The 13,346-nt window shown below is 41.0% G+C and overlaps 1 protein-coding gene across 3 annotated transcripts in view; it reads left to right on the forward strand.

Annotated features, from left to right (window-relative positions):
* Positions 1-1,513: 1,513 nt before the first annotated feature.
* Positions 1,514-13,346, forward strand: part of gabbr1a (gamma-aminobutyric acid (GABA) B receptor, 1a) — a 70,867-nt gene continuing 59,034 nt past the window's right edge. The window contains exons 1-5 of one of the 3 annotated variants that reach the window (XM_020625060.1): positions 1,514-1,879; positions 5,206-5,292; positions 5,566-5,630; positions 8,039-8,177; positions 11,443-11,628. In XM_020625060.1, the coding sequence (XP_020480716.1) occupies positions 5,214-5,292; positions 5,566-5,630; positions 8,039-8,177; positions 11,443-11,628 (469 nt within the window). In that variant the 5' untranslated portion in view covers positions 1,514-1,879; positions 5,206-5,213. The other 2 variants (XM_020625062.1, XM_020625061.1) reach the window with 2 other exon arrangements.

The raw sequence follows: 13,346 nt of genomic DNA on the forward strand, positions 1-13,346 counted from the left end.
GGGAAAAATGACAAAAACCATTCTGTGCGTGCAGAGTGAAAGCATGTCTGAATGCACATTTCATATATTTATTTCCAGTATGATGCTGCGAGTGATGCTTTTCTTATGTTGGGCATGAGCGAATGCGTTTTTTGAGAATTTCTATCATCCTGAATACAATGAATGGAGGTGAATCTGAAGACGATATACACCCAATTTGACCGTTTCTCTCCAGTAGCATGCAATCCTAAACTGACATTTATGTATTTATAGCTATTTGCTGAAACAAACCAGACACATGAAGCTTATAAATGTTTTCTTTTTTTGTCATTAGACTGTAATCTTTTGGTGCAAAACCCTTTCCCAAATTTGTATTTGGATATTGTTTACATTTGTAATGGTGGATTTCTTTGGCAATGAGTGTGATTTCTTTGCCTTTAAAAATAATTACTCTTGTAATTTGAAGTGTGCCTTGATGCATAATAAGTAACTTATTTAACAAATGTAGTATTTTGTTTAAACTCATCTGTAGTTCTGTTTAGGACCAGTTCAAGAACAAGTGTTTGTCCTTTTATGATTCAAATAGAAGAATGACCTGACTCATCTGAGCACTGTTTTCTGATGAAACTTGAAGAGCCATGACTTACTTTGTTTGGGTTTCTGTATTTTTTTTCCTTACGATATTGTACTTTGACTGTCAAAGTGTATGATGCAAAACAGTGAAGTCACAAAGCGACTTGTAAATGTATGTAATTATTACCAAGCTGGAAAATACTGACATGTACAGTTACATGTGTTTCTGATTTGAATATCTGACAGTGTACATATGTTCGGGATACTCTGTTTATCATATGTATTTAAGTCATTATTGCAGTTTACCTTTCACCTTCACTTGTCTTAGTCTCTTTCCAGTTCATGCCTTGTCATATCTATAATCAATAAAACAAATCCTAATTCTCCAGTGTTTCTCATATTTACTTGATATCTTGTAGTTCTTACAGTATAATTGTATGTCGGATTGAATTGGGCTGTAAATTCCTGTTTTACAGATACAGGGAGAGGTTATGTCTTTCCCAGCCTTCCTTCAATTATTCAACAGATATATAAATATGAAGCAGAATCCTGTTCTCAGAATAGATGGCAGAGTAGCAGAGGATTGCAAAAGACATGAGGGAGACAGTATAAGTCGATGCTCTGATTTAATAGATGACCAGTGTTGAAGAAATGGCTGATTGTTGCTTCGTTGACTTAAGCTCCCAAAGGCTTTAGAAAAAGGCTTAACAGTGTAGTCACTGTTAATGCCTCAGCGCCGTATCCGCACCCCCATCCGTGCCTAGTCTTCCTGCCGTGATATTATTTACGGTGAAATAAATCTGCAAGCTTATCATAAATTCAAAGCCTCATCTTAAGATTCATCATGATATTTTGTTGCTGTGGGCCTGGACCTTAGCGCGTTTCATCTTGGAAAGGTGGGGGATCAGATAAAAGCGTGAGAGAGGGACTGTTACGCACGGTGCGTCTCCATCATGACGTCGTGAATTAGCTCAAGATTGTAGGGGGAGAGGAAAAAAGGAGGGGTGTGTGGTGAATCGGTGTTTCGACGTTTATGGGGATGCGTTTGTACATAGTGCATGTATATTTTTTGTATGGATTTTTGTCATTTCTTACCTCTGCCATGCGCAACTGCAATACACGGAAAAACCCCGAATAAGATACGTTTTGTTTTTGTACCCTTCTGTTTACGCACGGAGAAGCTTGCACATTTAGAGCCATATTAATATAGCCATAAAATCGTTGCAATGATGCATATTTTTACCAAATAATCCGACACTGGGCTTTCCCCGGCGGGTCCCACCCGGAGGACTTACTGTTATCTTGACTGAGCGCATCGAAACTAATAGTAAGTACACATGCTACAGCCTTGCTTCAGGGGGCTACTATTACTGTAGACTACATTTGTTCAGAAAATGCTCAATTTCCCGTGTAGATAATCTAGACAAATGCCAAATACGTTCTTCATTTTGTATGCAAGGGCCATACATTTCCGATGAGTACAGGCCAGATTTGTTTTGAGTTCCTTCTTGCAAGAAGCCATCACCATCCCGTCTGCATTTATATTTATAGAGATAGAATAGCTTTAGAAAGAGAGGGTATCAGGATGGGATGTTACAGCTTTTGAAACAACATGCAGTTGGATAAATGAGGTGTCATGTTATTCTAGACGCCACTTTTGAGATCCATTCATATGAGGACTATACGGCTCGTTAATATGGTCGGCCTTCCTCTACAGGCCATCACGGATTCCCTTCTGAACAGCCGACAAGTAACTACCAGCAGCACACGGTTGGTGGCACCCTTTACTGTGACCCTCACGTCTCAATAGTTCATGCTTAGCCATGCACAAAATACGGCAGTTTGTGTGCATGGATCCCGTGTGGACGTGCTTAGAGCTCGGAAAGAGCCACTCCATGCGTTCTCGACATGAAGCTGTCTTTGGTGTTGAAATGGACCGGATCATCTCTTTCCACTGCAGCTTCCGGCATTATAAACACACAAGGAAGTAGGCAGTCTGTGTGCAACAGTGACATTAGAGCTGGAAGTGACTGTAGATGGGCTGAAGGTGTTTTTGTAACAAGATGTTTTATAAGGCTGTGCTGTTTTGGAGCTGGGAAGGTGCTGTCCGCGGTGCTGAAGCCTTAATTGCATTTAAAGCTTGAGGCTAGTTGACAGCCCCAATTCCCTCTGTCTGCAGCCACAGCGCTGATGGAGGTAGCTGGCTTTGTGCTGGTTAGGCTGCCTCATCCCTGCTATACTCTCTCACATAGTTTGCTTTCATCCCGCTCAGTGTGTGATTGCTGATATTAATGACTCCTGCTGGGCTGTCCTTCGTTCTCCCCTTATACTCTCTACTGCTCCCCCTCCCTCCTTCCCACACAGCACCAAAGCACACACTGTACACTGCCAACACACAGACGCACATAATACACACTCTGGTGGTGTCTACCTCCTGCATGTTTCTTGTCGGTGAACACTAAAAATACACTGGATAATGCTAATGAAGTATCCAGCAGAGTTTGTCTGTCTTCCACAAGCAAGCCTCGTTACCATCTGTCTTCCTCTCTGTAGTGCTTTACTTTATTATGCCCCCCTGCCCCCACCCACACCCCCTAAACACACACACCCTCCACCCCCTTGTTAAGAGTGAGAGTGTAGAGTATGAATGTGTTTAAGTTTGCCTTTGTGACAATCTCATAAAGCAACATTTATTATTGAAGCTGCAAATGAGCACCTATATATAGTGCATGGTTTGTGTGTGTGTGTGTGTGTGAGAGAGAGAGAGAGAGGGAGAGCCACTGCATTTCCCTGCCTGCCAGCTCTGTAGTGGCTCAGGGGTCTTCAGACCTTTTGCTGTTTAGCATAGCGCACTCAATTTGTACTCTGAGTTCTGCAAGTTAGACATTAGTCATTGTCAGATGGAGTCTTTGTACACATTAATTAGGATTAAGCCAATGTTGCCCATACATCGGAGTAACATTTTCTATTTACTTGTTAATATGACAGATGTTATTGTTTGAACTGTAAATTCACTCTTCATTTAAAAGGGAATTCCACAAATTTTGCCCAAAGTCTGTTCCAAGCAAGGGACTGAAGACTATAAGTTTGAAAGTGGAAAAAAAATCTGAGTGTGGAGTTAGAAGTGAGCTTGTTATGGAGCTTTCCCACATACAGAGACAAACAGCTGGCTGTCGCTGGGTTCTGGAGACGCTGTAGTTCTGGGAGTGTGTTGTGTTGAGCTAGACAGATGTGATTTATACGCTGTATTGTGCACTGTAGTTCATGTCCTGTCGTGTTGCTTGTTTACAATCACAGTAGGTGATTGTAATGAGTTAATAAGTTTAAACTATAAGTCCAAACTGCAGAGGACAGGAGGACGAAGCGCTCTCAGCATGCAGCTGAATGCTGGTGTCCTCGCGGACAGACCACTGTGCTCTGAACAAGATGTAGCTGCCCACTGATAGAACTGGCTTGATCTGCTCACCAGCACTCATCTCAGAAAACATTGGAACAAATTTCTAAATAGGCTTTATGTGGATAGACTGACCACATATTGGTTACTTTGTCACCTGAAAAAATGTCAACTTGATAAATGGCATAATACCAGTCTTACAGATGAAAATTATAACAGTTTTGAGTGTGGGTCACATCTCTGCCATCAGTACAGAATGGCTCTTGCCCAGCTATTGCTGCATAGGATAGATCTTCCCCCAGCTGTGGGCCGACACATTGTTGGGCTCCTTTGGTAGCCTTCTTGCACAGCAAGGTGTGCTGAGTGACAACGCTCAGTTTCCGACTGACAATGAATGGGTAGCTGGCTGGCGCTGGCCCAGGGATTTGTCTTCCATATGTGTAACCTCTGTAGCCCACTCCTTAGCTGTGTTAGAGGCTAGATTAGCAGCTGTTTGTGGCTGAGCTGCATTGTGGATAATTGAGGCACCAGTTCTGAGAAGCATAAAGACTGTATGCAATTAAAAAGCCTGTACGTCCTGTCCAGCACACTAGATTTTGATCGCATTTGCTTTAACTGCCATCCATGAGTCTGACAAAGGTACAGCAGTGAGATGCTAAACTGGCAGTGTACTCTTTAGTGTATCCTTGCCAGTGGGGTGGGGTGAGTCACTGTGCCTTGTCAAGCACCTTTCTGCCGTGCAATGGAAAGTGTGTTTGTCTCTGTGGTCTACAAATTATTTTCCACCATAACATGAAGGAAAAACTTAACGTCTATTGACTCTGCTTTGGTGTGAAGTGTTTCTATGGGCAGCTACTGCAAAAACATCACTATCAGCCATCAAAAGCTGAGGTGAAACCCTGTGTATGGGGCCTTTGAAATGAAGTATAGCTTAAGATCAACCGAACCTGAGCTGTCTGCACTGTAAACACAAATAGAAGCAGGGAGAGAAAAGTGGACTCATCTTTCAGTCCACCCTCTCTGTGCACAGTCAGGTAGGCTGAAAAAGCAGCTTTTTTTGCCAAAAGGTTGATGCATCCCTTTTGGAAGGACGGGCAACAGTGACCCACAAAAGACTGTAGTGTAATCCTGGTAGAATATTTTCTGTTACGCTTTTCTTTTTGTGTCTCGTTTTCTCTTTCTCTGAAACCCTCAATTTCCCTGTCATTATGTCCCTTCTTTCTGTTAAACCATCTCTCCCTCTCTTCCTTCTCTTTCAGATCCAGAGATGGCACAGCTATTGTTTCTGATTATTCTCTGTGCGCTTCCATCTCTTGTTGTGCCGATACATAATTCATCAGCTGGAGGTAATTTGTGTGTGTTCGTGCATAGATATGTGCGGGAATCAGTCTGTCTGTGTGTGTTGGTCTACAGAATGCGTTAATGGACAGAAGTAACTCCAGAGAGAGACTGCTACAGTTAGTGACCTGAATGAAGCACAGTTATTTGTGCAGTAAGGAAGGCGTCACTGAAATTGACAAGATACTGTATCATGTTGCTATATCTATGCTATCTGGAGACAGAGAGGTCTGTCTGCTCTTACTGTCCTTCCCTCATTCGTTTATTTTTTTTTTTATCAGGCTGTGCCATCATCCGGCCTCCCAGGGATGGGGGGATCCGCTACAGGGGCCTGACACAAGAACAGGTAAAGAGACAGAATGAAGCACATTATACCACATTTGGCTCAACAGTTTTCCAAACAGAACTGGAAGTATTAAGCAGATGACACCATTTCCCAATTACTGCATTAAGATGAGATTTCCTCCTAATTAAATTGGACATATGAAACATTATGTCAGTTTGGGAAAATGAAGTGATCCCACTACATAGATGCAAATCAGCTGGTGATATTATGAGGAATATTTCAGCTAATATAATAAGAATAATGACAACAAACCTAAAAGAATACTATGCATATTTCAGTTGACATTATGCGCCGGTGTGTTTAAAACATAAAGGAATAGTTTGACATTTAGAGAAATGCTCTATTAGCATTCCTGTTGGGAGTTAGATGAGAAGACTGATAACCATTCTCACATCTGTACAGAAAGTATGAAGCAAGAGCCAGCAGATGGTTAGCTCAGTTTAGCACAAAGACTGGAAACAGGCAGACATGAGAGCGGTATTGATCATTTCATCTAACTCTCAGCAAGATAGCTAGTAAGCATATTTCCCCAAATGTCAACCTATCACTTTGATTAGAGGGACATTTTATTACATATTGACATATTATGGACTATACAATCAACTGCTACAGAGCGATCTGTGGCTCGTGGGCCAAAGCCCTGGCCAGGATCTGTTGCAACCTTTGACCTTTCTCACAACATCCAGCTCTCCCTCTGATCTTTACAGGGTTCATTCAGCTGTGAACTAGTTGATAAAGCAGATATGTCAACTAAAATCTTATAACAACAGTTTACAGTGTACACTTGCATGCATGCTGAGTGTGAAATTAAAGGGCCAATAAAAGATTTTTCTTAATGGGGGCCTGTGAAAACCATTGTATGTTGTCTTCTGTGGCTCCAGAGGGAACTTTGTTGAATCTGGGGAACAGTTCCCTAAAATACTATGAACTGACAATGGAAATATTGTGTTATAAACTGAGGCAGCAGAGTTTTTGTTTTGTTAAATGTGTATCTATCAAAGTGATTTGTGGGAAATTTAGGATCCATAGGGATCCATATTGGGATAATACATCAGGAAATCTTGGCCTGTGCCGCAGCGATTTTGATCATGCTTTTTATCCCCTTTAACTTTTAACCTTGGAAATAGCAGTTAGCAGTGGCTTTTTTAGTATTTAACAATAAAGTCTGCACAGGGAAGAGGTTGGGGGAGAGGAATGGGTCAGTTGATAACATGGTGGACTTCAACACAGGAGACCACTGATCATTTCCTGTTTTATTAAACCAACAGTCAAATGCGTTTCTTTTAACCATGACCATGATTTTTCTATAACATTACCCTTCACCATAACAATTCCATTAATCATAGTTACAAAGCCCTCTTACCTTAATCTCTTTTCATGAACACAGCCAAATGTCACATTTCCTGCAGCCCTGCTTGTTTTTGGCCATTCTGCCTCTGTCTCCTGCCAAGCTCCATCCAGCCAGCAGATGCCCTCAAACTTTCCCTCCATTCCCAGTCACCTGACCTTCCCCGCCCACTCACACACCTGTTCCCAGTCTCCTCATCAGTCCTCCCACTACTCAGACTGCTCACTTTCCTATCATGTATTGTGCCACACCAGCTGTAGTGATCAGGCCTGGTGTGTGTTTATCCTGTCTGTTTTTGAATTCCCGTTCTGTGGATCATGACTTCTGCCTGTTCCTTTTGCTCTTACTGTGTGATGTTTTTGTGCCTGTGAGCTTCTGTTGTTTTCATTGTTAAAGTTACTTTATTGCACCAGTAAGTCTGCATTTTGATCCTCCCTGTGTGTGTACACCCTAAACCAGTCATGACACCAACTTTAGCCACAGCATTCTCACATCATAAAAGAGGTATTTTCAACAGTTTATCTTTGGACATCTCTTGCCGTTGTAGGGGTGCAAATTCACTAAATGCTCCTGTGCGTTATATCGGAAGGGCAAACAACCTATCTGGTCTGTTATGTTGGAGGACTTCTAGGAAAAGAGTGACAGAAAAGGCTGGACCTTGAGTCAAGAATTTTTTTTGTCTAAGCCACAGCACTCGTTTTTTTCCCTTTTTAAAAATCTTTAAATAGTTTTAAAGATGATAAAAAATCTTGTAGCTGATTGCACCCTTCTTATTTTATCCACACAAACATGAAGCCAGGACAAGCCTACTTGTTTCCCAACCTGTGAGAAGGTGTAATTCAGAGTGTGACAGCTCATCGGTTCAGACAGTATTGCCATAAGATGTTTTTTTTTTTTTACCAGAGGAGCTTATTGTAATATGGCACCAGAGTCTACTACACTGAGGCAAAATGAAGAGGGTCCCTGACTGAATTAGATATTCTGGTACAAGAGAGCATCTATCACTCTTTAATGACTGATTCTTTCTCCCAGTCTCTCACTGTTCATGTTTCTCAAACAGATTCGCAGTGTGCAGATCTTGCCTGTGGATTATGAGATCGAGTACATCTGCAGAGGAAATCGAGTGATCGTGGGACCCAAGGTCAGGAAGTGCTTACCCAATGGCACATGGACGGACATGACGCAGCACAGCAGATGCTGTAAGTCCCATTTGGTCTAATTCTCACCCCCCTTTTATCCTGTGCTCCTTGCCTTTTTAAATTTGTCACAAAGTTCTGTTTCCAGACAAATCTTGGGTATAATAATCGGTTTCTATGTGTCCCCTCTGGTGAATCAGCATCAAATTAAGGCCGCTAATACAATGAAATAACATCCCAGTTGTTTTGACAGCATGTTACCGTCTTCCCCGTTTATAGTACACAGAGAGGAAAGTGTGAAATACTCTGCAACCTTCAGTCTCACTTTTTTTCTAAGGCTTGAGATTGGAGTTATTTTTATCATTGACAGTAGTAATATGAAGCTCCTGAGTAAAGTAAAGTGATACTATATAGCACTTACAAGAAACCAGTCCATTGCCTTGTAATTATATGCTTTCCTACAGTACATCCCACCATTTTAAAACCTGCAGTAACAGCTTTTTTGGCTTATCATTGACAATCACCATCTTTTACTTTAATATGGTGAACTTGCTAGCACAGAAATGTGCACCTTTATCAACTTCTGAGGGAAATATGTGGCTCATAAAACGGCTAAATCTTCCACTATGTTCACCGGCCAGTCCCTCACTTTGTCTGCTGTTTGGTGCTAAGCAGATAGGTTACAGTGGGGTCTAAAGCTTTGCTCAGCCGCCTCCTGCAGCTAAAACGACACAAGCAGTGAGGGTGAAACAAAACAGCAAAGTTTCAGGCCAGACAGTTAAACAAACTCACTATAAAGCTCTGTAAAGCTGAGGGCAGCTACATATTTGGGTTTTAATTCTCTGTGGGTGCATCGGTACAAGCAAATCCTTTCACCTTCTCATTTGATTCATTGCTGCTATAAAATGATTATAACTGCTTCAAATAATTGCTGTTGTACTGGAATGACCTTGTATAGGAACATTACAAGCTATCTAATAAATGAAAACATAATTACAATTTAGAGGATGCTATGAGGTTGTAAAAACTGACAAATGAGCACCAGTGAAATGTTCTGGTTGAGACTCACTACCCTGCTGCTCCGGGTTTCGCTGTTGAACCAAAATCATATTTTGCTACTCTTATTCCAGTCATTTCTTCTTTGCCGCACTCCTGATTGATATTAAGATACAGTAACATCAACAAAATGCAAAGCCTTCTCGTATTGTTTCTACCTCTTTAAAAGCCTACCTAAAGAGGCGGCTACAACACATTTAATGTGAGAGAGGAAGTGTTGAGTTTCATCAACTTCGGTAGCTTCACATTTGTTGGGAGGAAAAGGAAAAGTGTAACACCTGATCTGTCTCATGTGCTGATGGAATTAATGTTGTGGAAGTGCACATAGGTAAACATGAGGGGAATGTCAATTATGTTAAATGGAGAAAGGAGGAAATCAGAAATAAAGGCCTGCCTCTAATACAGTCATCTGTTGCCAAAGAACATCCTGGAATAGACCAGGGATACAATCTTCCTCACACAGGCAACCACTTCATATGGTTTCATACTGTATGATACAGTTAAAACTAGCAAGGGACCACTGAGCTGGGAATATTTTACCACACGTTGGTTAAATGATCACAGTGAAATTCTTTGTTTTGTAAGTAACAGGCCACCATCCGGCCCTCATTCACATACTTATTTAATTCATTTACATTACCGAATCTCTTGTCATTTGCTGTGTCGGCTTTTTTTTTTTTTGCCACTTAGATATGTGTATCTAAGAAAAGGGTATTTAAATAAATAAATGTAAATGTGACTATCTGTAGAGGATAATCTGGCCTGATTTTGGCCAAATAATCAGGCTTTTTTACATATAGATTGTGATGAATTAAAGTAGGCGGTGGCTTGTTTGCTTCCACATATACCAGTCTAATGTCTGTGTGTATGATTTTAGGTCTATGTGTTTTGTATTTTAAAAGTATTTAAGATTCTAAATAGTTAAACTATGTTCTTACTGCAAACCAAAATAATCCTATTGGACAGTGAAGCCTGAGGCTAATTTCCATTCACATCACATCTACAGTGCCTCTGCAAATACAGAGCATAAGGCCAGTGAGCCAATGCGGCCGCTGTTATATCTGTTTTTTGTTCTTTGTTAACATTTACCATCAGTGGAATTTATTTTTTCCAAGAGTACATTCTCTAAGCAGGATTTTTGTTTTCTCTGGCTTATGTAAGAGCGCAAGCTGCAGTGTGCAGATTGGAGTTTTATTATGTGCTCACATGCTGGAAGGAAGATTCAACAAACTCGGCAGCTAAACAGAATTATAATCAAGAGCTCGGCCATTTTGTCAGGAAATCAAACCGAAAAGACAAATGCTAGGCTTTTATATATTTCTTACTAACACAAAAGCTTTCTTTATTTGGGTCAAAAGGTTTCCTCGGGCATTTAAGGTTACTGTATTTGTATCATATTGCATCTGTATTGTACAGCACACTCTCCAGATGTATCCAATAGCCTAATATCTGAAAGTACTATGCAAAAATGTCTGAGGTAAAGCTGTTCAAGAGGCAGAAATAATCTCACAAGATGAATTCCTTTAAAGCTCTGCCTCAGACACTGGCTTCGGTGAAACAGCTTTACCTTGCTTCTCATTTATATTCTGTTCTGTTAAATTATCACCTGACTGTGGAGTTCTCAGCTCTGTGTTCGTTCTTTGTTTTTGGTTTATGGCTTGATACTTTACTGTTTTTGTTCACTCTCGCTGCCCTCATGAACCTCATTTTTATCTGCAGCAGCCAGCTGTTTTCAGCAGTAATGAACCCACTGTACACCACCTGTCCAGCACTGAATGGCCAGCAGACAAAGTTAGAGACTAGCTGGTGAACACAGTAGGGGATTTAGCAGCTGCAGGGCCAGATATTTCTTTTAGGAGTTGGTAGAGAGCAAAAGAAGAGTGAATGTTGGATGTACATTCATCAAGTTACCATGACTTCAAATGTGTTTTCTCGGCTTGATGCGACTGTAAATAACCAGTAGCTTGCTAGCACGTTCACCTTAATAAGACAAGATGATAATGTCAATATTGTGTTTACAGCTTGTTCTGCTGCCCCCATGTGGCCAAAATAAATAAATAAATAAGCTAGCTATGCAGCTGGCTAACCTGTGTGGTTTCTTTGACCACATCTACTGAGCTTTTCTGACAGATAACATTTTCCTCCAAAACACATCTGCCTCTGAGAAATGCTTGTGTGACTTCAGCTAGACACAGTGATACAACCCCAGCTATTCACCTCTCTATAACTCAGTGTCACTCTTCTTCTCTGTTGTGCTCCTTCACATTTCCAGTGCTGCTGTGCCCACGGGTGTGGACGTCTCTGGAGAACGGCCGTGTGATGGCAAGGCCTCCTGGACCACCAGTAGAAGGGACGGTACTCCATTACAACTGTCACGCCGGTTTCATCCTGGAGGGCAGAAACATCAGCCATTGCACTAAACTGGGCAAATGGGATGCCCCTAAACCCACCTGCCTCTGTGAGTGTCTCAGTCATAATGTAACTAAATGCATCTTACATGAAGCGGCTGTTTACAGTAGAAATAAGAAAAAAGATGCTATATGGTGGGATACCACTTCCAACTCCTGTCTCCAGGGAGATTCAGTAGAGTAACTGACAAAACAGAGTAATAAATGACATTTACATTATCATTAGCCAGCCAGCACAAGAGAAGCTAGCAAAGAAAATGAGGTGTATGATCAGAATCAGAATCCACTTTATTGGCCAGGTGTGTCTGACACACGAGGAATTTGACTCTGGTACATCGGCTCTCAATGTGTACTGTATGTACATATCCCCATGCAAGGGGCAAGTAAACAGTAAACCAGCATAAGGCTGTGTAATATAACAAGATAAGCAGCATTAACAGCAACAAACAGTGCAAACAATGCAAAATAAGCAGTATAAACAGGCAGTAAACAATGCAGACAGACAAAGGACTGTTCATTAGGAAGCGAGATAAATAGAAATAAAAATGGAGTACTTAAAAATAGAGACCTGTACAGATCTGTATAATCTGTACAATGCATATTTACAAGTATTGCACTGAAGAAAGGAAAGGTGACGGTAAACATTCATCACATCATTCTGATCAACTGGGCATAAATGTTTTCTGATGTAACTCGTATTACCCATTATCATCAGTAGTAGCAAAGCCATCTATGAAAGAGTAAGATGTTTCCAAATGGAGGTCAACTGTTTATAAGCAGTATATAAACATTTAATAAATTATTTCTATAATATAGTTTTAAGCAAATATAAGTGTTTATTAATGTATTTGTTTACACCTGTAACTCCTATGAGCGGACGATGGTGTAAACTTCATGGATGACAGTTATAAAAATATTATAAACCTTATTACATTTTATATGCTAATAAATGCTAAATTGGGGGACTTTTATGATTTACTGTAATTAAAGCTACAAGGATTACTCTTAATACATGAATACAGTGGGTATGGAAAGTATTCAGACCCCTTTAAATTTTTCACTCTTTGTTATATTGCAGCCATATGCTAAAATCATTTAAGTTCATTTTTTTCCTCATTAATGTACACACAGCACCCCATATTGACAGAAAAACACAGAATTTTTGACATTTTTGCAGATTTATTAAAAAAGAAAAACTGAAATATCACATGGTCATAAGTATTCAGACCCTTTGCTCAGTATTTAGTAGAAGCACCCTTTTGAGCTAATACAGCCATGAGTCTTTTTGGGAATGATGCAACAAGTTTTTCACACCTGCATTTGGGGATCCTCTGCCATTCCTCCTTGCAGATCCTCTCCAGTTCTGTCAGGTTGGATGGTAAACGTTGGTGGACAGCCATTTTCAGGTCTCTCCAGAGATGCTCAATTGGGTTTAAGTCAGGGCTCTGGCTGGGCCATTCAAGAACAGTCACGGAGTTGTTGTGAAGCCACTCCTTCGTTATTTTAGCTGTGTGCTTAGGGTCATTGTCTTGTTTGAAGGTGAACCTTCGGCCCAGTCTGAGGTCCTGAGCGCTCTGGAGAAGGTTTTCGTCCAGGATATCCCTGTACTTGGCCGCATTCATCCTTCCTTTGATTGCAACCAGTCGTCCTGTCCCTGCAGCTGAAAAACACCCCCATAGCATGATGCTGCCACCACCATGCCTCATTGTTGGGACTGTATTGGACAGGTGATGAGCAGTGCCTGGTTTTCTCCACACATACCGCTTAG

Source organism: Monopterus albus, unplaced genomic scaffold, assembly GCF_001952655.1.
Source record: "Monopterus albus unplaced genomic scaffold, M_albus_1.0 scaffold344.1, whole genome shotgun sequence".
Lineage (NCBI taxonomy): Eukaryota > Metazoa > Chordata > Actinopteri > Synbranchiformes > Synbranchidae > Monopterus > Monopterus albus.